Consider the following 22,850-nt stretch of genomic DNA (forward strand, 5'->3'; position numbering starts at 1 on the left):
GTGTTTGATGATTTCTTCTTGAGTGTTCTAAATTAGGAGGGAAGAGGAATTTAAGGAACCCTCTTTTTTTGCATTATGTCCTATAGGTGCAACAAAAATACACAAACACAAATATTGCTTTTCATGGGCCTGCGCATTTACATGCAGTTTGCCGTGGAAGAGTTATTGACAATGATCTAACTTGGGTTAAAGAATTTCCCTGTAAATTCAAACCTGATTTTGTGCCTTGCTTTTAAATTCCAATTGACCCATTGTCTTTACTGGGACATCCTTCAAATTGGCTAATCTGTGCTAGGAAAATTCATTTTGTGCCAGTAGTGATAGTCACAAAGAGCATGAGGTGGCTGTTCCGCTTGGACAACAGCTGTATTGTTACTTCCATATGCTGCCTGTATCAATTCTGTGATCTTGAATTGCACACAATGTTCTTTTTTGTCTAAAAGCAAGGTGTAGTGACATGAAGTACCCATTAACAGACATCGTTGCTGGGCTGAAGTTAGCTGGGTGGAAGGCTCGGTCTTCGCTTGCTTTTTGCAGTTGGTGGCATTTAATAGCATTGACTTCCCGGTAGAAGGCATAAAGCCCTTCTGTTCAAGGCTGTTTCCCCCTGATTAATTAGGAGAGCCTCTGTTCTATATGGACAATGTAGTGGAAATGTCCTGTATTTCTATTTAGCTCTAGCATCCTAATGCTGCTTTTTTAATTTTTGATGAATATATTCAGAAAAAAAGACACTTTGTACTTTCAACCAGATGTAATAAACTTCAATTTAATAGCTGTTGCTGCAAGGTCAGAACTTAATACTGAGATGTAGGCTAGAGGGGTTAATGCTTTGTTTAATATATTCCTAATGGTATGCAGTTCTTTTTGCACAGAAGTCTAATCACGAGTTTTTAAAGTGACATTAGCTGTAGCTAAATCTTTATCTTTTTGAAACTCTCAACTCATTTAAAACTGTAATACAAGCAAATGCTTACTGTTATAATTACATTATAAATAATACATAAAAATAAGGCTAGCAAATTGCAGAATTACTTTGCTTATGGATAGAATTTCAAACTGAGAAATTTAAGATGTATAGTAAAATACACAAACACCACATATCAATTTTGCTGGAGAGTGCTGGCTACTGTTAAAGTTTCATCCAAAGAGAATATTGTGTGGTGACTTTTAAATTTTTGCATTAATTTGCAAGAAATGCAGCTTGCATATAACTCCCTTTGTTTGTCTTGTACTTTCTGTCTTAGAGGTAGAAGGAAAGGGGAAGAAGTTTATTTACAGTCAGTAAATTTGTTAACTAGTGAAGTGTCACTCCTGTTATTCGTTGATAGATACTTCAGCTTTTTATGTTCGTGAAACACTTAACAAATAAAGTCGTGATAACCACGATGCTCATGTTTAATCTAAACAAATACAAGAAGGTAGCTGTAAAAGCAGTTTAATTATTCAAGGAACTTTGTAAAGTACTGATACACCTTACTTCAAGCGCAACATTTCGCTGATGGAAGGAAATTCTGACCAGTGATGGCAGAGTGCACGTAGCACTGTCCTGTACTCATAGGTAAAGTACTACTGTTCATTCACTAATCACAAATACGGAAATGTTCAGAAAATTGACTTAGCTGCCAGAATCCTAAACATCTCTGTTGAATTGCAAAGTTAGAGCTTTCACAGATAACCTAATGACATTTACATGGCAAAGTAATCTTGTGCAGCTAAAAAGCACTTGGGCAGGGGATGCTTTTTTTTATGTTGTTATTTAAAAATACTGGATATAACCTTTTTGGAGGTGACTATACAGTAAGACTTATCAAGCTCAAGTCACCTTCATTAGTCTGTGGATTCTGTCTTCCAGAGCAGGGCCAACATTTCCCCCCTCACTCCTTCCTGGCTGCCTGACTAGGATTGGCATCACAGCATAGGCAGTGGATTTGTGACTCCACGTCCTTTTCCCATCTCACTTGTCACTGCTGCTGCCTGCGTCTTCCCCATCACCTTGTGCCTCTTTTCAGCGCATCCTCACTGTTCTAGTTACAAAGGCATTTTCCTCATCCAGACAGCTATTAGCTGGAAATTTAATGATAATGATGTCATTTTACCTAAATGCTTTGCACTGTGTTTGTGTAACATATGAAAACAAGTCATGACTAACTCAGGAAATGTTCCCTTCCTCTGCATGTCTGTCCTGTGGCTGTTCCAGGTGAGCCACAACATACAGGGACAGTTGTCATGTTCATGTTTATTGGTAACACTGTAAAGCAAAACGATGATCAGTGGGTGCGTAAGCAGTTCTAAGCATAAAATGTAATAACTACAAACGTATAAACTTTTTGTGCCCATAATATGTAACATGAACTTTTTTATCATAGGAACAGTAATTTATCAATTTTCAGCAGTAGTTTAGTACAGTTTTAGCAGCATGTAAACTACACTGCAGTTAATGTTAAGTTGAAAAGTAAACTTTTTCTGTTCTTTTTCCTTTTTTAAAAAAGCTGTGTACATACAGAATGCAGGAGGCCAGGCTGGATGGGGCATCCTGGTCTACTGGAAGATGTCCCTGCCCATGGCAGGGGGTTGGAATTAGATGAGCTTTAAGGTCCCTTCCAGCCCATACCATTTTGTGATTCTATAAGCTACTCCTGAATGGAAAAAAGGTCACATTATAAAAGGATGGTAATAGAGCAACGTATTTTATATATTCTTTTCATAGGCAAGTATAATTTCTGGCTTATTCACATATCAATGTAATGTCAACTTTTTGCAGTTTTACATCTCAAATGTCTTTTAGTTTAGTGAATGAAAATTATAGTGAGATTAACCAAATAACTTTGTTGTTGTTTGTTTGTTTGTTTTTTACCCAAGGGAGCTACTATTAAAAGGGATGAACAGACTGGTGCAATTGTGGTGGCCAGGATAATGCGTGGGGGAGCTGCAGACAGAAGTGGTAAGGTGTTGCTGCTTGGCACTAGCTATTCATGTTCTAGAAACTGAACAAGATGAACTAAAACAGCATATGTTACAGAAATTAAATGCTATCACAAACAAAAATACCTGGGGTCTGGACAGTTTTCCAAAGTGATATTTGAATACTGGTGAAAGGATTCTAAATTTTTTTTCCCCAATTCAGTTGCAACAAGTTATCTTTCAGTTAGCAGATACAGGGGTATTTTTAAGTATATCATGGTTTGTTTCCACATGAACACATCCACTTAGAAATTATGGTACATTCCAAGATTACTACTTGCTGGTGGATGAACTCAGGATGGTTGCATTACTTTCTATTTGGGCATCCCTTTAGAGTTTTAGCTGGTAATTCTCAAAATACCAGCACATCCTTGACTGCCATTGTTTAGTTTGGGATGCTCAAAGTCTGCAAGAACTCAAGCAAGTAGTCCTGGATTATACTATAAAGTCTTCTTTTCACTGAAGAGACTCTAGGACAGCTGTGTTTCACATTTAGATGGGGTAATGGAGTAAGTCTAGATGTATATATTGCTAAATTAGCAAGCGTTTGTGCTGCACATTAGCACTCACAGCCTCAGTGATCATTGTGGTACTTGCAGCTGTTTAGCAGTGAGAAAGTAGTATGAGTAGAAAAAGAATTGGCACAGACATTTTTCAAACATCTGCATAAAAGCTTGGAAAAGTCATAGAGAACTAATTTCAAGAGGAAGGAAGGGAGGTGAGTAAACCAACCATCTCAAACCTGTGAGGACAGTAGCTGTTGTGCTCACCAGACATTCCTGCTTTTAAATCAGAGCTTAAAGCAGATGAACAAGGGAGAAAAAAGCTGGATGTTAATGGCATTTTTTGTGTAACACATAGCTACACTTTACCAGCTCCTCTTTGTCTTCTGTAGGTCTTATTCACGTTGGTGATGAATTGAGGGAAGTCAATGGGATTCCTGTGGATGATAAAAGACCTGAAGAAATAATACACATTTTGGTAAATACCAGAAGTTTAAAAATTAATATAGGGGAATGAAGAACAAGTAATTACACTTGTTATTTCTGGTGTATTTCTTAGAAAAAAGTATATTCTACAATAATGCCTTTCCTTTCAGTGCCATTATTTACAAACCTCTATTTCCTTTCTCTTAAAGAATTGCTTTCTGCACATTACATATATATGCAATTACAGATTACTTGTAAAGAGTTAATGATGATAATATGGCTATAAATGTGTTGCAGGATGTTGCAGACCTCGGTGTATAATCTACAGTTTTTAAGGCTCACCATGATCTGTTGAATTAAAACTATTTTAAATTTATTCATTAATAAAGCGTTAACTCCATGTGAAAATTAATTCATAATACATATACTTAATAGACTGTATAACTGTTATATTAAGATTATATTTTACATAGATTTGCAGTATGTAGCCATATATATGATTATGTTTGCACTCTTCTGAACTACGCAGTCTCTAAAGCCAACCTAATTACTCACGGAACACTATTGCAAATTAAGTAATTTAGACTTTTTCAGAAATACTTAAATATTTTACTAAGAAACCAATGAGGGTCATGACAGTTCCTTATATTCGTGGTGTAGGAATTTCTAGATACATAAATGCCTTGCTGTCCAGCTGAATTGAGTGGCTGTCTCACAGTTTTGGTTCATTAACCAAGCTGATTAATTTCAAGTTTTAGTCTGCTGATATTCATACTTGCTTTATGGTTTTGTATTCCCTATAGAAACATATTTCCCTGCAAAAATTAATATTTAAAAATCTCTAGAAACACAATAGCACTAGGAAAAGGTGTGAACAATTTCCCCATTTGCCTCCTTGAGGTACAATATAAACATCAAACGCTAGTTTGAGCTTGTTTCAAAAGTAACAGAATTATTGATTCCAGTCCTACGGCTGGTGAAATAAGAACTTGGCTGCTGCTTGTCAAACAGTGAGCTCTTGGATCGCAGACATGCCGGCAGAAGTATGTCTCGCTTGGTAGTGGACGGGCCTGTTTCCATTTTGCTTAAATCGTTGGCTGTCTGTTGCACTCTGCTAGTTTTTATGAAACTTGTCGGCTGCATGCAATAGTAGCAGAGGCTCCAGCTGATTAGCGCTTCCTTCAATAGCAAAATGTCACTGAGGCAGTGGGAATATATTGTGGTTAATAAGTAAAATGCAGCCAGACACATTTTAAGTGGGATATAGGGAAAGATGAATGGATGAGGTGGTTGATGATGGCTAACTTGTTTTAAGATTTATAGCAGAGGGGTTTTTTTCCATTTAGTACACGTAATCTGTTCAAATATGTTTTTCTTTTCTGTTTCTTAAAGTTGCCAAAAGAATAAATCCCCCTCAATAGCTCTGTATGATAAATATGTCACAACCCTGTTTGATTGTTTCTTTTTTTTTTTTTCTTTTTTTTGAAAAATGAAATGTTAGTTGGATTTTTCCAGGGATGTCCAAACTGTGCCAGGATTCCAGCAGTTCCTTCTAATATGCGTACATTTTAGCTGTAGCATTTGCTTCCGCTTTCAGTGCAGGAGTGGGACCTCTGAAACACGCAGGTTTTAACAGTCCATCTCTGCCCATCACTGAAGTAAATAAAATGGAGCATTTGAAGAAAATATTTTAATCTTTGCAATGCAAAATTTGGTATGGTGAAGCTGTGAGACTCCACAGATCTTGCTTGGGAGAGGATAGATTCATTGATTCAAGTATTTTTAAATTAATTTGCATTTATTTTCCTTTTAAGAGTTCTTTGAAATGTACAGCTTTATTCTCAGTGTATTTTCTTTTCAAACATTCACCAGGCTCAGTCTCAAGGAGCAATTACATTTAAAATCATACCTAGTGTGAAGGAAGAAGTGCCAGTGAAGGAAGGCAAGGTAGGCGAGACTATTTCTGAAACTATTGGAGTAACTGTTCTGCTGAGGATATATATTGTTTGCTTGGATACCAGAACCAAGAATGTGATTTAGTCCTCCAGATTTAATTTTCCTAATGTGACAATGTATAGCACACTGTACACTTCAGTATTCATGTGCTGGATTTACAAGTGGGTGTAACATGGTTCTTAAGCCCTAACTCTACCGCTGTAAAGTCAACATAGATAATCTTCTGTCATCTTAGAGGACCATGCTTGCTTCCAAGTACTCCTTCCATCATAAACTTGGTAGAAGACACTTGATAACACCTTGGTTCAAAAGTATCTTCTCTTCTGTTCCCCATATGGGCACACAACTTACCTTTATGGATCCGTTTGCCTCAGATCATGGAGCCTTTACTACACTGGGGTTGTGGTTGCAGAAGCAATGAATTTAAAATTCACATATGAACTTCTATGTTTGATGTCCATCAGGATGTTTCACAGCAGTTAATGTTTATTGCTTCAAATTATTTAATTCAGTGGTTTTGAACAGCATAAGTAAAGTTGGATTACATTTAATATTTTGATTCTAAAGATTAAACACTGTTTGTTTCAGATGTTTATTAGAGCTCTGTTTGACTATGATCCTAATGAGGATAAAGCAATTCCTTGTAAAGAAGCTGGACTTGCTTTCAGAAAAGGAGATATCCTTCAGATCATGAGCCAGGATGATGCAACCTGGTGGCAGGCCAAACACGAAGGCGATGCCAATCCCAGAGCAGGCTTGATCCCTTCAAAGCATTTCCAGGAGAGGTGAGCTACTGAGAAGCATAGTTTCATTATTTTTTGTAGTAAGAGAAGACAATTCTTTGCCGAGTTGTTAAGTTAGCGTAGTTGTCATATGTAATACTCATAGATTACATGGTATGATCAACCTGCATTTGCAACAAGACAGCTGAACTTGGAAACCTGTTGCTGAAATAGTTTGGATTTCCTTATTTGTCTGGCTAGAATTAATAATGACAAAACCTGATAGGATAATGCTGATCCAGATTGAAAGAAAAAACATATGGAAAATAGCACATCAGTATCTGTATTCACAGTGATGCACTGTGCAGGAATAGGAACTGAAGCAGGTTTTGGAAAGCTTACAAGAATTTGAGGCTGAGGATTAAGTTTTTTTAGATTGTCAATAGATTGCATTGATTTAAGTTAATTTCTTATAAAATCTCCTGGATATTTTGCAATAGTCTCGTGATGTTAAGTGTTTATTAATCCCAAACTTGCTGTGAAAACCGAGGAGTTTGTGTCTTTGCCTTACTACCTCCCATTTCATAGGAGATTTGCAGTAAGAAGACCAGAAGTGCAGATTCAGCCACTGAAAATTTCCAACAGAAAGTCATGTAAGTCTGCTAACCTGGAATAGAAATCATACTCCAGATCTCTAACCTTATAAAATAGCAGTTTGTTTCAGCCCTCTGACTACAGGATGCATTTCTCCTGGGCACAATAGTTTCTTGAATACATGTATCAGTAGGAAAGTAAATATAAGAGCTGAAATTAAAAGCAGCTAACAATTTATCCCAACCTTCCAACTTAGTTTTAGAACCACTGAGCTCAATTAGTGTTTTGATATATAATATTTCAAAGGTTGAAGAGTGTTCTTTCCCTGTTGAAATAGTATAGAATTGGCTCAACAGATTTTATAATTTGGACTGCATCAATACAGTGAAATTTATATTGAGAGTGAGATAAAAGTTTGGATACTCTCCCCTTCTCTCCCCTGTATAGTTGGTGATTTTTTGCATCCTACGAAGTAGCACAGAGTTTTGAAAGTCAGGACATTCTGTTCTTTGACAGGCTTTCACAGAACCAGTTTTTATTGTTTTTTAAACAAATTCAGTCTTAACAGTCTCTGCTTTTAAATAATATAGTTGCACAATGGAAGAAAAGCTCTAAGAAAGCGCAATACATTGAAACAAATATTTTCTTTCCACTGGAATTTACATCAACATCTGTTTTAAGTATCATTGCATATTTTACTTGACCTGTTATTTCTTTCAGTTGTACAGACTCATAACAAAGTGAGTACAATGTAAGAAACTATCACGCTTCAGTATGTTCTAAACTTAAATACAAACATGTTTGTGAGTTCAACTAGAAATATTCAAAAGTGATCTAAAATTTCCAGCCATTTTTCATTCCTTAACGTTAAAACAAGAAGTGTGGATACTATGGCGAACAGTGGATGCTGGCACACTAAGTGCAAAACTAAATGCTTTTAACTTTAGAACTTCTCACCAATGTTTCTATTGCAATTTTCCTAACTCCTTGCTATGGCTTTTGTGTTCTGAAGTTCTTCAGTTACTGTTAGTTTTCTAATAATTTGCATTTTCTATCTTTCATGCCATTTCACTATTTGATTGTGTGCCCTAATGCTATTGTTAACTCCAAAGCCCTCGATAAGCTTTGTAATTACAGTAACGGACTATGTGATTGCACTATAGCTTTTCTAATTTACATAGGTCTTAGAAACAAAGAGGAGCTTCTACAGCTTGTAGTAAATCTGTTGTTTTTCTAGGTTCTAGGTCAAGTTGCTCTGCCCCAGTTTTGGAAAAGTGTCTGATCCCAGGGTATAGCTATTTCTCTCTGTCCACTGTTCTTGAATCTGGATAATACCCTCAACAAGAGCCTTCAATTAAGGTGGCACTGATGCTTTTGAAGAGGTAAATCAGCTGCTGCAGCAACACTGCATGATTCTTTTTCTAATAGATTGCATCTTTTTAGTGACCTTCAAGTGAAAGGTTTTACAAGATGCATCTCACCCTTCCAAATAGACAGCCTGGACTTGATTGGGAATTGCCAAAATTGCAATCCAGAGAAGACCCACAGTATGTCTGCTATTGTTGTCTCTGCTGTTTCCACTAACTTTGCCTTAATTGGCTTAAACAAGGGGGAAGAGTTCCTCTCTTCCTCCACTTTCCTTTAAAACATACAGGTCAGGCAGCAGGCCTGTTATCCTTCTTTCAGACTTCGTTTAAACAAAGCAAGGCCCAGCTAAATATCATCTAGAAGGCAGTGGTGCCTCTTGATGGAGGAGAGACTGCAGACTAATGGAGGCTTGTAATTTTTTCTCTTCAACATTTCTTAGGATAATCTGCTGCTATATTTGCCAGATTTCCATGGGAAGAGGGGAAGTGCTGTTCTGAGTAGAGGTCCATCCTATTTTTCAAAGACAAAATGTTTTTAGTGCTGGGAAGGAATTCAGATCCTTCATGGAGGAGGCATTTTAAGGACAGGAATTCAGATGTAGAAAAACTGCTGTGACTAGGATGGTGCTAGAGTTGCTCTCAGGAAAACCTTCCACTTGCTTGGCTTTTCCAGAAGATTCCATGTAAGCTGGGAAACTCCACACCCTTGTGATCTTTCTCAGGTTAGGCAGCTTTTTCGTGTTACCAAGCATGTCAGGAAAGCTGTGGAATGGAAGGCCCTGTCTGTATTTGTTCACAGCAATCACCTTGCCAGAACTGGAGGATGCTGGAAAATCTCGTATTGCTCATCTGAGCAAAAAACATACTGCCAGCATCGGAAACATGTAAGGAAGGTTACAGAGAACAGAAATTTGGGAAGAACTTCTAGGTCTGATTTTTTTTTTTTTTTTTTGTGTAGCCCTTTTCTGTATTGTGGGGTATGGCCCACTGGTTATTGTCCTCTAAAATTTTATTATTTAACAAGTTTCCATGTAAGGAGGTGGGAAATTGGTAATGTTCTGCACATCTTCACGAACTACCTGTATATTGAGAGGTTGCTTGCTGTCACAGTTGATCCCATCCAATCTTACCACCTGAATTTCCTCAGCAGTTTGGAGGGAAAGGGCAATTTGCCAGCTGATATTCTTATAGTTTCCCAAAGATGAAAACCTGTTGACTTCAGCAGAGCTGCTAATAAAAGTCCCTTTCCTGGGAGGACTCAGGACTAAGAGTTGCACTAGGAAGCTTTCTTGGTAAGTAGCTCTGGGTGTCAGCCTGCTCTGCTCAGTTGACTCATTTCACATATCCCACGTTTTGTAGTGAGGAAGAAACCTGGGTGCATGCCTTTGTTTTTAATAGGGAGAATCAAGGAGAAATAGTCTATTTTCTTAGATATCCAGAAAATCTGAGTCAGCTCTGGGTTCTTAAGTGGGCTTTCAGGGTGGTAGTGTCATTCTACTTGAAAGTTAATCTAAAAATCAGTTAAAATCATATTAACATATGAAAAGTATTCTGCAACTTCTTCTTTTTCCTCTCTTCTCAAGCCAGTTCTGGAACTGTGAAGGACTGGTGTAGTCATCTAGAGAAGAGCTCTCTGAAATATGGTCAATAACTGTATTATAGAAACATTATCATCCATCTATGATTTGCTTTGATAATTAAGTATGTTTCAAAACCTACATAGAGCTAGATTGGGTTACTTTGGGGAAGCTATTTCCTATTTTGAATTTTTTAGTCTTTTCAGCATAGCAATGCATGTTATTTAATGTTGTTAATCTGTACATATACTTCTGTATCATAAATTTGGAAGTAAAGTGGGATTTTTTGGTGGCGCTTGTATGCGCATCCATATCAAGGAAAGAGAGTGGAGGTTACTTTCCACAGAACTTTTTTTAGCAAGAATTATTTGCATTGAAAAAAAAAAAAAAACAGCCAGAAACCTAAACCAATCAGTTTATAATAGAAATGTCAATTTCTTAGTTTCAGTTTAATAGCCAAGTCAACTGTTTCATTATGTCTCTGTGTGAAGTTCAAGTAAATAGCTTAGCTTTGTGGAAGATACACGTGCACCGCTCTCCCTGCAGTTAGCCATTTTCTTGAAAGGCAAAATAGAATCATTCTCACATTGCACCAGTCAAAGTGAAAAACCTTTAGTATGTCATGTGTATACTGGAGGAGGAGGCAAACCAGTGTACACTCCTTCCTGAAAGGTAAGTGAAAACACACATTTTCATTTGCAAATGGAGGAGGCACGTAGTTGGTTTCTGGGAGTAAGGTCAAAGGAAATTGGTAGTATAGGTGTAGCCTATGGTGACAAGAGATGGTTTTACATTGAGAGGAAGACACAGAGAAAGTAGGAATAAAAAAAAGGGAAAAACAGGGAAGTGAAATTTTGTATTGAGGGTGAAGAAAAGAAGCAAGTATTGCAACCAGGGCAATGGAAGAGTAGACAGACAAAAGCTGTCCATCAGCCCCATTAGGCAAAATCCCACAAAGAAATTACTAGATTAATGCAATTAACAGCAATAAACAGGAGCATTACTATAGTTTAGTTGTTTCTTGATTCATTTTAAATCAAACACTAATGTATTTGCTTTCACATTCACCATTTAAAAAATTTAACGACTACTAATAGGAACTCTTGACTTCTTTTTGTTTGCACTTATTGGCAGAAAACCTCGATAAATTCAACATTAATATATGATAAGTTTTAAAAGCATGAGATAAGTGGCAGTTAGATGTTCTGACCCGCTGGTAAGATTGATAGTGTTACTTCCCAGGCTCTGGATTAGTGCAGAACTGATGGAGGGATAACAGTCCTCTCAAACATTTTCAACATTTTTCTCAGTAACTAATAGGACTTTTTGGCAAATAGCATTCTGCATTAATACTATGGGAAATTATAATGGGGGAAAAATGCTAAGAAAAAGCAGCATAGAAAAGAAAATAGGAAAACGGAATAAAAGTTAAGGAACAGAGATGCCCCCTCTGTGTGCTGGGATGGTGAATGTGCAGTATACCTGCACCTGGGGTGAGAGGGAGCTCTTTGGGAGGTACAGTACAGGTGTTTCTGGCTGCATGCAATAGGCTTTGGTATGTCTGAGCATGTGAGCCACTGCTGAATGCCAGCTCTGCAGAGACTTGCTCACCTGGTATTCCTGAATAATACTTAACAGCATTCCCGGCTGTAGGTCACTTTAGCTTGGGCACAACTTGTAGCCGTAGTTGGCTCTCTGAGTTCTCCTGTCACTGCATCCTGGCTAACTACAAGAGACATGACACTCAGTACAGGGAAGAATTTATTTGTTCAATAGCTTCCAGTTTGTTAACTTGAATACAGAGACTGCTCATGTTCTGACTGTAGGAGTCATTGCCAACAAACATGATCATTCTTGCATTTGTAGCTTACTTTAATTTGTAAATAAAACAGCGATCACCTGTTTTTTTGAGGGGAAAAAAATATTTCTTTGAATAACAATCAAATGACTTACTGCTCTGCAGATGTTATAAACTACAGTAATCAGCCAAGACATTATATTCCTTCAGCATAATTTTGCTTTCACAGTGATTACTGTGTTTATTCTTATGTTATATATGTGTTGTCTCTGGTATGAAAATTACTGGTAACTTTATATTTTATACTAGCGTAGTCTGTAACTTCTGCTAACTTGTGCAGTGCATGCATATGTGTATGTGTATATCCATACCCAGTGTGTATAGTTATTTATAAATATGTATATGTATGGAGCATATATGACAGAGCTGTTAGGAAATGTCTTTTCCATGAAAATACATTTGTTCTGTATATTTAATGCTAAATGTAAATACTTACTGTGGCAAAGCTATCATCATATAGTTTTTCTAGGGCTTAAAAGCCATTTTACTTTCAATTTTGATTTACCATATGTGATTGGCATTGCATGAGCAAGTGGAAATATTTAACTGTAGCCAAATGGTGTTCATTCAAACAAGATGTAACCCAGTTTATCCATAGACGAGTGTCTTGTGAATTGAAGATTGTGTTCTGCCAACAAAAGAATTTAAACAGGTTAAAAGAATGAATGCTTTGACCAAACATTTAGGATAAATGTATAGGACATTTTTACTTGTTAGAATTACTGCACAATCGTAACTTTGCCTTTCTTCTCAGTATTTTTCTGTGTTCATATTTGAAACTTGATTGCCCACCTGTAGGTAGTTATGAGTAAAACCAAAAAGTAAACCAGGCCTGTAGAGTAAAATTAGTACATTAGCATCTTTGTTCTCTCCTTACAAATATTAACTTCCTGCTACCACAGAGAAATTAAGGAAATCTGAAGTTGGATGACATGTGAGTCAAGGTCATGAGACAGAAGTGGAAGCGGATCTCATAAACTCTTGCTCTTTCCTTCACCGCAAGACTATCTTCATCTTCCAAGTTATCTTGGTAGCGATGCTGTTATCCGATGATAAGAGGATTAAATTAGATCACCTTAAATTTCCTATAGCATGAACATGTGTCGTTCAATCTACAAAAATCTATAGGATAAAAACCTGCAAAACAGTATAAATGTCGATTCCAATGTGGGGCTGTTCACCACTAAAGTATCAGGAGTGTTGAATATATCCACTGTAATGCAGGTCATTGTATGTCACAATTTCTTGCTTACTAGAGCAAAATAGAATTTAAGGGATAATGTAACATGCTTGTGATAAGAAGCTAGAACAGAGCTGCTGGATCTGGTTTTAGACTGAGAAACATTTAAGTATGATTCCTTGATGGAAATTTTGTTGAAAAAAGCCAGCAAAAGCTCAACATTTTAATCTGGTGCTGGACTGTTCCAAAGAGTTGAGGAAGTTCCTGGAGTGGCACTAGTTTTGAGCTTCTTAACTAATATAATTTGGGTGAGGCCCCCAAAACTATATCTTAATATATTTCAGTTAAAATGCATACAGAAATACAGTGTATGTGATACTGTTTTGTTGTTGTAGTTTAGCGTATTTGCTACACTGAAATCTTTCTAAAATGAATAAAAACACCTTCTTCCTAACCTTCCTTTATGCTTGTGTTTCCTGTTTCTTTTTTTCCCACTTCTGTCTTGGTTGTGCTTTTTCTTTCATAAACCTGTACCATGGCTATTTTCTTTGTAACTTTCTCTCCCTTTTTGCAACACTGCATTTAATTGATGGTATTTCTTCTTTTCTCAGTGTTTTATTTGCTCCTTGTTGCCTTATGTTGGTTTGGGGTATTTTTGTTTTCCCATCAAATTTCCTTTTCTTTAGTCTCTGTCCTCTTCTAGTCTCTTATTTGTTCCTTCCAGATAAACAGCTCTATTTCCTTTCTCACCCCAATTTAGTGAAACTGTTGGCTTGAGATCTATCCCAATTTTCTGTGTCTCTAAATTTTGGAATTCAAGCATGTATCTGGGTGCATCTGCTGCATACGTACAACTACTTCAGACACATAGACCTGTATTAGTGGTGAATCACAGTACAAAGTTGCCTGGCAAATAACCTGTGGCTTTACCAGTGACAGGCCTGGTATAATTCCTGGTAGAATTCAGATTGGGAGCTACATGTTGATGACTTTCATAGCTGCATTAAGTTATGAAGACCCACTAATTTCTTAATTCTTTTCATTATAGACTGCTACCTTCATCCTTAGGAGTAGCCTGACGGAAGATTTTTAACAAAATACAAAAAGTTCAGAACTCCTTCACTTTATCTGTGTTAAACCTCAGCTTTTAGAAATTTTGGCTTGTGCTCTCTGGGATCAGCTTACTCACTTGGAATCCTGACGCCTTTGATTTGTGGAAGACCATTCCTTTTCCTAGCATGGGTAGCCCAGAAGCCTGGGTTCCCCTCAGATGTTCTCAGTCCTCCTGCTGTAGCTTCACCATCTCCCATGCTTGTGGGTCTTCTCTGAAGTCTGCAGTGATCAGGGCAGAGTTAGTCTATAGCTGTGTGTACACACAGACCTCTTTTTCCCCTAGTCCATTTTGTCCTGTCTGGTTTGTTTGTACACACAGACCTCTTTTTCTCCTGGTCCTTTCATGTTTATAAAGGAGGACTTGTCTTGTTTCCAGTGATAAAATACAAACAGAATACTTTAAAATGCATAGTCACTAGCTAAGTCAAAGAACTTTGTTGAATTTGAGATATTTTGATGTGAATTGAGCATTAGTGACTTCTTTTCAGGAGGCACATTGCAGCTTCTTGATAGTGATAGAAATGAAAATATAGAATAGCTTGTCATATTTATCAGGAAATGTAAGAGGTCTCTCAGCACAGAGAAGGAGAAAGAAGTAGTACCTGGAAGCCAGCCTGCCATCCGAGGTCCAGCCTGAGGGCATCTATCATTTCAAGAACTGGAAGCTTTTAAGATTGGAAGAAGAAAAGGGATCCAACACTTTCAGTCTCAACTCACAAAACTGTTGGCACTTTTAAGGCACCAGATGTGTTCAACCAAGCAGGGCTCACCTTAAAGGACTTTCCAGCTTACTAAAACCATGTGGTCACCTTGAGTGTAGAAATAAACTTTAAATAAGATTCAGAGATGTCTTCCAAATTAATATTTTAAAACATAAGTCCTCAAGAAAAAGATACCAAGAAATGATTTGGTATTTCTGACTCTGGCAGAAAAGACTCTTGTATCTGCTACGTGCCATGAACTGGGAAAAGCTCTTCCATGTAGTGAGATAGGCAAGAGACTTTTGACCTAGCCTTTGTTTGATACATCAATTAAAGATTGTAAAATATCTCTTGAATTATTTCTTCGCATTCCAAGGAAAGACATGCATCATGAAAGCTCCTTGAAATATTTATATTTCAGGCATATTTATTCAGATTCCAAAGGAAATTTGAACGAGATATAGATTGTAAAAATCCCTATATAAATCTAGACGTTAGTATGTATCTTTCTGATCAAAAATTCATTATATTTATCGTGCTTTTCTTTAAAAGCCCAAAGATGATTGTAAAAATATATGTTTTCCAGTATCAAGGAGGCAGACATTTCTTGACTTGCTATAGGTAAACAGAAAATTTGGAGTAGGTCTATTAGATCAGGAAAGGGCGAGAGAAAAAAATGCCAAGAACTAGAGAGGTTCAAAAAAATACAAAAAACCCTCTCCAAAACCCAGCTTCAAGGGCAGTAGCAGCTGTTACTTTAAGTGCAGAAAAATCCTGAGATTGTGTTCACAGTAGAAATTCTAGGTTAAGACTGATTAAATGGAATTGACAAACTTTTCATTAATTCCAGAGAGTTCTTCCATGAAGACTGAGTAAGGTCAATGCTATTAAATAAATAGAGGGAGAATCTCATATAGGAAATTAAAAATGCGCATAACATTTCAATGTCTTTTTAGGTCTTCTAACTCAGTGTAGTTTTAAGCATGTAAGTTAAACTCAGTGCTGGTATGTTGGTGTATGCCTCAATGTAATAGGTGCTATCAAGAGGATTTTAGAGTAGCATACATAGCTACATTTTTTCCTATTTATGGAGCATTAAACAATATTACTTTGTTTTTTTGGCTGTTCTAAGATGAGGAAGCAGTTGAGTGTGGTAGGTGCATTTTTCTTTTTCAATTTAACTTTTCTTTCTTAAGTTATGTTTTCACTCCATTTAATGATTTCCTTTCCTATTTTTCCTTTGTGCTTCTCAGAGGAAATTGAAGGTACATGTACAAAAGTTTCCCTGCATAGCCCAATAGTTTTATTTAGAGAACATGTGTTTAGAATTAAATTGCATATAGCCCAACGTTTCTAAGAGATGTTATACTTACAATGCTTTTATATTGCCACCAAATACATTGAATCATCTTTTGAAGCAGATAAAAACACCAGAATATTCCTAGTTGCTTCATGTAAAAATCAGTAATTTGAACTATTGTTTTAAACTGCTTTCTCTCTTTTGAACTTCTGGAAGATATGTATAGGAAAGTAGTATCATAAAATAATATTAGCAAGACTTGGGTGGGCTGGGATGGGAAGAGATGGTTTCAACTTAATTACACAGCCACGAGAGGTCTTGCATTTCTAATTACTACTGAAGAATATACTTCTCTGAGATGGTAGAAAGTTCATCTGTGTGGTATCATCTTTACTGTTTTCCCTCTGCGTGTAGCCGGGTACTGTTATGCTTGCAGCATATGTTAAAGTAATAGCAGCTGATCTCTTGAATTTTTTTATTTTTTTTTAAGAACGTTAAGAGGCCTTTGTTTATAAAGGCATTAGAAATTGTAGCTCATATTTTTGATCAAAGGGCCTCTGGCATGTAAAAATATACACTATAGTTATTTTATATCAAATGAGAGGATGTGTTTTTGATCAAAACCCTTTCTGTCTAATCCAGTGAGCCAAAACTTAAAGCTAAAGTCTGATAATGTATAATTTACAAAAAAGCTTGATTTACATCAAATATGTTTTGCTTTCTTTTAAGTGGCATCATACCTTGTATTAACTGATAAAGTGTGAATTCAGTGCTAGAATTCTTTTTAGAATGTTTGCTGTCATCACAGTCTTTGCTTGAAAAGGTAAAAAGATCAGTGTGCATGCTGCAAAATTCCAGAATATCTCCAGCTAAAATATAAAACAATAAACATTGTTTTATGTTTCTAAGAAAATGGCTTATTGAAGGTTTTTAATGCTATGCTTTGTACAGTTGTCATTTTGTAAGCAATTTCTTCTGTATTTTTTGCTGGGCTTCTAACTATTCTGCTTTATTTCTTGGCTCTTATTCTGTATGCTTTTACCCTTCGTCCAGAAGATGCTGAATATGCGGGTCACAACAGTGGATCCTATCTAGGTGAGCAATTGGTTACCAAAGACAATTTCTTCCTTTCTTTCAGCTTCTTTTCCCTGGAACTGCTACTTTGCTTTTGGGGGTAATCTGCATACAAATGTCCTTACTCTGCATGAGAAAAGCATGAATATTAAGTTTTCAAAAATGGCTCATTGGATTTGACATAAAGGATTTATGTATTGTATGCCTTTATCTGGTTATACATAAGCTGCTGAAATACTGGTTTGATTTTTAAATCAAAATTAAAAAAAAAATAAATTTGGGAAAAATACTTTTCGAGTACATTAAGTTAGTAGTGTGCTTAATGAAACAAAAAGGTTATTGTATCGTGAAACATTTGACTAAGTCTTTAACAGACATGCTTTCCAGGTTTTATCCAAGTTTTGCCTACACTTTCTTTCTACGTATCTAACAATATTGGGAGAATTCAGTGAGAGTACAGAGCAAATTTACAGGCACCAGTTCTTTTTCCACATTAGAAAATAAAGCAGGTTGTAACAACTCAATAGCTTAAATTTAGCTTTAAAGCTAGTCCGAGTTCAATGTATCATTGCGCAGAATGGGGAAGAGGAGGGGAAGGAGTCCTTTGGCTTCAGCCTTAAGATTCCAAATTTCAAACAAAAGCCACATTTTAAAAAGGTGAATGTTCCATGATATGTTTCAGCTTTTTAGTTTGTGCCATTTTAAAAGCTATGTAAAATTATTTTAGTTGAAACTGTCCAGAATTCCTGCCAGCTGAAGGCTGGCTGGAGCGAATTTTGTGGCAACCAGCCCTTTTCCCAAGGCTTTCATCCTCCTACTACAAGAGGAATGGGAAGAAACTTGTCAAAGTGCTTTAGTACATCCAAGCCAGTGTGCTCACTGAAACAGTCGAGACCAGTATGGTAAATGAGAGATGGTTTTCATATTGCAGTATACTGCTTTTAAATGCAGTATAGCAGCTACATCAGGAACACAAACTGTATACTGAAAGAACTTTGACCTCTTTTGAAAACCTTATTGTGGAATAATTTCATCACGTTTGTGGAACTAGTGGCCATCTGATCATGCTGAAAATAAACTTCTTACCTTTGTTAGTTAACCAACTAAATTAATGTTCAGTTGTGAGTGTGCTGAGAAACTGGAGTATGCTTGGAAAATGATGCTTTGGATGTGATTCCTTATCAAATCATCTCCTTGAAACAGAAGAGACACTCCCCTCCCTTCTTTTCTTGCTATCTGTAAATACAGAGTGCATGAATTTTTAAGGTGAGACTATCGTGGTTTTGCCATAAAGGTGGCAAAACAGAATCAGAGAATTACAGAATGGTTTGGGTTGGAAGGGACTTTAAAGATCACCTAGCTCCAACCCCCTGCCATGGAGAGGGATACCTTCCACTAGACCAGGTTGCTCAAAGCCCCATCCAACCTGGCCTTGAACACTTCATTTGAACCCACTTTTTCTTGGTGTTGTAGCACTTTCAGTGAAACATTTATAAATATATAAAGGGGGAGTGTCACGAGGATGGAGCCAGGCTCTACTCAGTGGCAAACAATGATAGGACAAGGGGTAATGGGTACGAACTGGAACACAAGAGGTTCCACTTAAACTTGAGAAGAAACTTCTCAGTGAGGGTGATGGAACACTGGAACAGGCTGCCCAGGGAGGTTGTGGAGTCTCCTTCCCTGGAGACATTCAAAACCCACCTGGACACATTCCTGTGTAACATTATCTAGGTGTTCCTGCTCCGGCAGGGGGATTGGACTAGATGATCTTTTGAGGTCCCTTCCAATCTCTAGCATACTGTGTGTATTTTGTTGTGCAGTTACCAAAAAGGCTCAGTTGTCCTGGAAGGAGATGTCTTGAGGAAGAAGCAACTGTTGTCCCATATTCGACCCTCCTGACCCCCCAGAAAATCAGAATGGGGTGTAGTTTACTTAGGCGACTTTCCAAATTTGTTGGAGAACTGATGTACAGTTCAGGCCATGGTTTATGTCCTGAGAGCTTCCAGTTGGGTGCTGCCATCAGTCCAGAGATGGTACCTTCAGCCTTCTCATGCAGGGTCTGTGCTGTTGGAAGCAAGGTGTTGGAGAGGAGAGACAGCAGACAGAACAACAGGAAGAAAAAGACTTGTCTAAGGTTAGGACCAGTTTTGGGGTAAGGACACAAGTATATCGTATATTCACCTTCTTTTGCAATATGGTAACAGGACACAGTGATTTGTAATTCAGACTCTCATTCACTACTTGTTTCACAAACCATGAGGAGCCCAATCCTATTAGACACATTGCTTTTCTCCTAAATTATTTTGCAGTTGTATTTTCCAAAGGAGCAAACTGCTATGGAATAACTTCCTGTGCTAGACAAATGCCGCTGCCTAAAGTGTACGAATTTGAACAAAACTTGTTGACCAGCTGTGGGGAGGACACAAAGCTCTTACCTATGTGCTATGCAAGGTATAAAACCTGGATAGTCTGTAAGGTAAAGGAGTCCTGGGCAAAGACACTTAACAAACCCTCTGTTAGGTACATGGGAGCCAGTACCACTGGTACAAGTATGTATTCCTTCAGTCTCAAAGATACGCCTCTTCCCTGCTTGTTGCTTTTTGGGAGAGTGGTAAAATAAATATATCTGATTTTTGAAAACAGCTTGTTCTGAATGTCCACCTACGTTTTACAGTAGAGTTTTTTGAAGTAAATTCTGAACATCTCAATTCTTCTGAATATGCCTGTTCTTGAAAGATAGTAGACATTTATGGTACCCCTTGATTACTAAGTAACTAAGAATTTCTAGGCAAGTCTCTTCATTATTATAAATTCTTGATCAAGCATACTACACTGAAAACAAAACCTAAAACATTGTCACTGCAGGGCTTACATCACATCAACAAGTTCAGAGTGTTTTAATGACACCTGAATAACTATATGTTGTAACCTGTTGCAAGAGCAAGGTGGCCTGAATTAGCTTAGCTGCTGTTGAAAGAGTTAACATACGGACATTTAGAATGAGGTAAGTTGAAGTATGTTAAATTATTTGTATGCTTAAATTCTAGAAACAGTTTCCAAAGTATACACCGATCATTTCCTAAAACAAAAAGGAACTACTTGCTGATTTTGATAGTATGTAATCAAATCAAATGAACTACAACAATTCTAATATCAATTAATGAATTTTCAGTTCATTTTATTGCCTGTTATCGGTTGTATACTTGTTGGTATTTCAGTCCAGTGATTCAGGATATTCTGTGAACATCTGACCCTTTCTGAAAGGATATGTACTTTGGGCACACATGAAGTGGTCATGAAGAGCAACAGAAGAGGCAGCTTTCAGAAAGAAGAATGTCCATACCATTTGGAGTCAGATCTTTTATGTCCAAGGTTATGCTGCTATTAATTTGAACGCCGCCTTCTAAAGTGACTCAGACAAATTTAATGGTTTTTCAACAAATTCTAATATTTAAGTCACAGTATAGTGTTGTATGTTTCTGCAGTAATTTCCTGAGGAATTGCTGGGGAGAACATTGAGGTTTGTCTTTGCCAAGCTTAAATTCTAGTTACATTACTTGAACCTTTATGAACATACAGTAAATACAGATGAATATAATCTGTTTACTATTCTCAATTTTGTCTTAAAAATCCAGACATAATCTATATTTTTATTAACCCTGTCTAAATGTGCAAGCTGGGAATCAGTCCAGAAGCAGGCAGAGCTCTGCTCTGTGTGCAGTTCCTGTGTAACAATAAAAATACTTGGTATACAAGCCAGTATAAAAAAATCCCAATATTTGGGGGAAGAAAAAAAAAAATCCAGAAATATCTAGTAAAAATACTGTGTTCATACAAACCTAGATAATGACCATGGTACCAAACTTATTTTTGCCAGTAATACGAATACAAAAAGTATTTGTAAATGCATTTACAATTAGCCGGCATTTGTTCATTCTAAATTATCTAAGATTAGACTGCAGTGAAGAATATGCATAATTTAAACACATACTTAAGCACTTGTTTTAATGAATGGAAATGAACAAAAGCACGTGTAAGTACTTTATAGCATTCTGAAGCCTCAGTGGTGAATTTATGAAGCATAGGTGAATTTAAATTATAATGTTTCCTGTTAGTATAATTTCTCTCATTTTGCGAAATTAACTTTATACTTTCATGAATGTATTTGGATTTAAATTCACACAACATAGTTGCAATCTTTTGTTCACTTCTCCTTCAGAATGATATGATTAAATTAGCAGAGCTAATGTAAGTTATATCAGCATCCTTTTTTAAAGTATTTTAAGGAAGTCAGTTCATGCACTGCCTGTTCCCAGTCTGGACATCTGTTGTGAGGTCCAAGTGGATTTCTCTATGTAAATATAAGGGTAGTGTTCTGAAATCATGAAATACGTATTGCTAGTGGTTAAAAGAATAATCACACTTTCCTGCTAGTTTTGGGTTTGGTTTGGGGGTTGGGTTTGGGTTTTTTTTAATTATTTTTCTCAGAGATGTAAGTAGTTTTTCTTGGGTTGTTGTTGGACCTTAATCAAGTTTATTAGTAGTGGCTTTTGATTTTTCATTTCATGTTGAGGTTTGGAGACGTCAGTAGTTTGAGAACATTTGTTCTTCATATTTTGTTATTTCTTATTTCACCAAATCTGTTACATTCCACTGTTAGTTTATGGGTTTGCATGTTCAGTGAGCTTCTAGTCATGTTGCTGAAAACAGTGAGCTGGTGCAAGCTTCTCAATGTTCAAAATTTTATGTTGCTTTAGTGACAGAATTTTCCCCTTTTATTTTATAGTCTGCATACTTGGCAACTAAGGTTAATCTCTGCTGATATCTATATTCCACATACAGTGTAGCCTGCAGCTCCTTTCATATTCAACAAGGTTTATATTATAAAATGTTCTGGGCAAGCAATGCTTTTTTTCCCTTTGTTCTTTATAGGAATTTACTTTTAAGCTTAATCATGTTATATGACTTTATTTTCCTATTGCATATCAGTATTGGTTTTGGTTTTCCTTAGTGACTTTCACTATATTTTTAATAATAGAATCATAGAATAGTTAGGGTTGGAAAGGACCTTAAGATCATCTAGTTCCAACCCCCCTGCCGTGGGCAGGGACACCTTACGCTAAATCATATCACCCAAGGCCTCGTCCAACCTGGTCTTGAACACTGCCAGGGATGGAGCATTCACAGCCTCCCTGGGCAACCCATTCCAGTGCCTCACCACCCTTACAGGAAAGAATTTCCTCCTTATATCCAATCTAAACTTCCCCTGCTTAAGTTTTAACCCGTTACCCCTTGCCCTATCACTACAGTCCCTAATGAAGAGTCCCTCCCCAGCATCCCTATAGGCCCCCTTCAAATACTGGAAGGCTGCTATGAGGTCGCCATGCAGCCTTCTCTTCTCCAGGCTGAACAGCCCCAACTTCCTCAGCCCGTCTTCATACGGGAGGTGCTCCAGTCCCCTGATCATCCTCGTGGCCCTTCTCTGGGCTTGTTCCAACAGGTCCATGTCCTT

General features: G+C 37.0%; 1 protein-coding gene across 2 annotated transcripts in view; it reads left to right on the forward strand.

Annotated features, from left to right (window-relative positions):
- MPP7 (MAGUK p55 scaffold protein 7) overlaps positions 1-22,850 on the forward strand; it is a 155,261-nt gene that overhangs the window by 111,411 nt on the left and 21,000 nt on the right. Inside the window, exons 8-13 of one of the 2 annotated variants that reach the window (XM_061468191.1) lie at positions 2,863-2,944; positions 3,860-3,945; positions 5,766-5,840; positions 6,438-6,634; positions 7,160-7,224; positions 17,318-17,356. In XM_061468191.1, the coding sequence (XP_061324175.1) occupies positions 2,863-2,944; positions 3,860-3,945; positions 5,766-5,840; positions 6,438-6,634; positions 7,160-7,224; positions 17,318-17,356 (544 nt within the window). The remainder of the gene's footprint in view (positions 1-2,862; positions 2,945-3,859; positions 3,946-5,765; positions 5,841-6,437; positions 6,635-7,159; positions 7,225-17,317; positions 17,357-22,850) is intronic. The other variant, XM_061468192.1, reaches the window with a different exon arrangement.

Source organism: Pezoporus flaviventris, unplaced genomic scaffold (assembly GCF_033815535.1).
Source record: "Pezoporus flaviventris isolate CSIRO_AGI_PZ_B2104156 unplaced genomic scaffold, CSIRO_AGI_Pfla_v1 ptg000047l, whole genome shotgun sequence".
In the NCBI taxonomy this organism is placed as follows: Eukaryota; Metazoa; Chordata; class Aves; order Psittaciformes; family Psittacidae; genus Pezoporus; species Pezoporus flaviventris.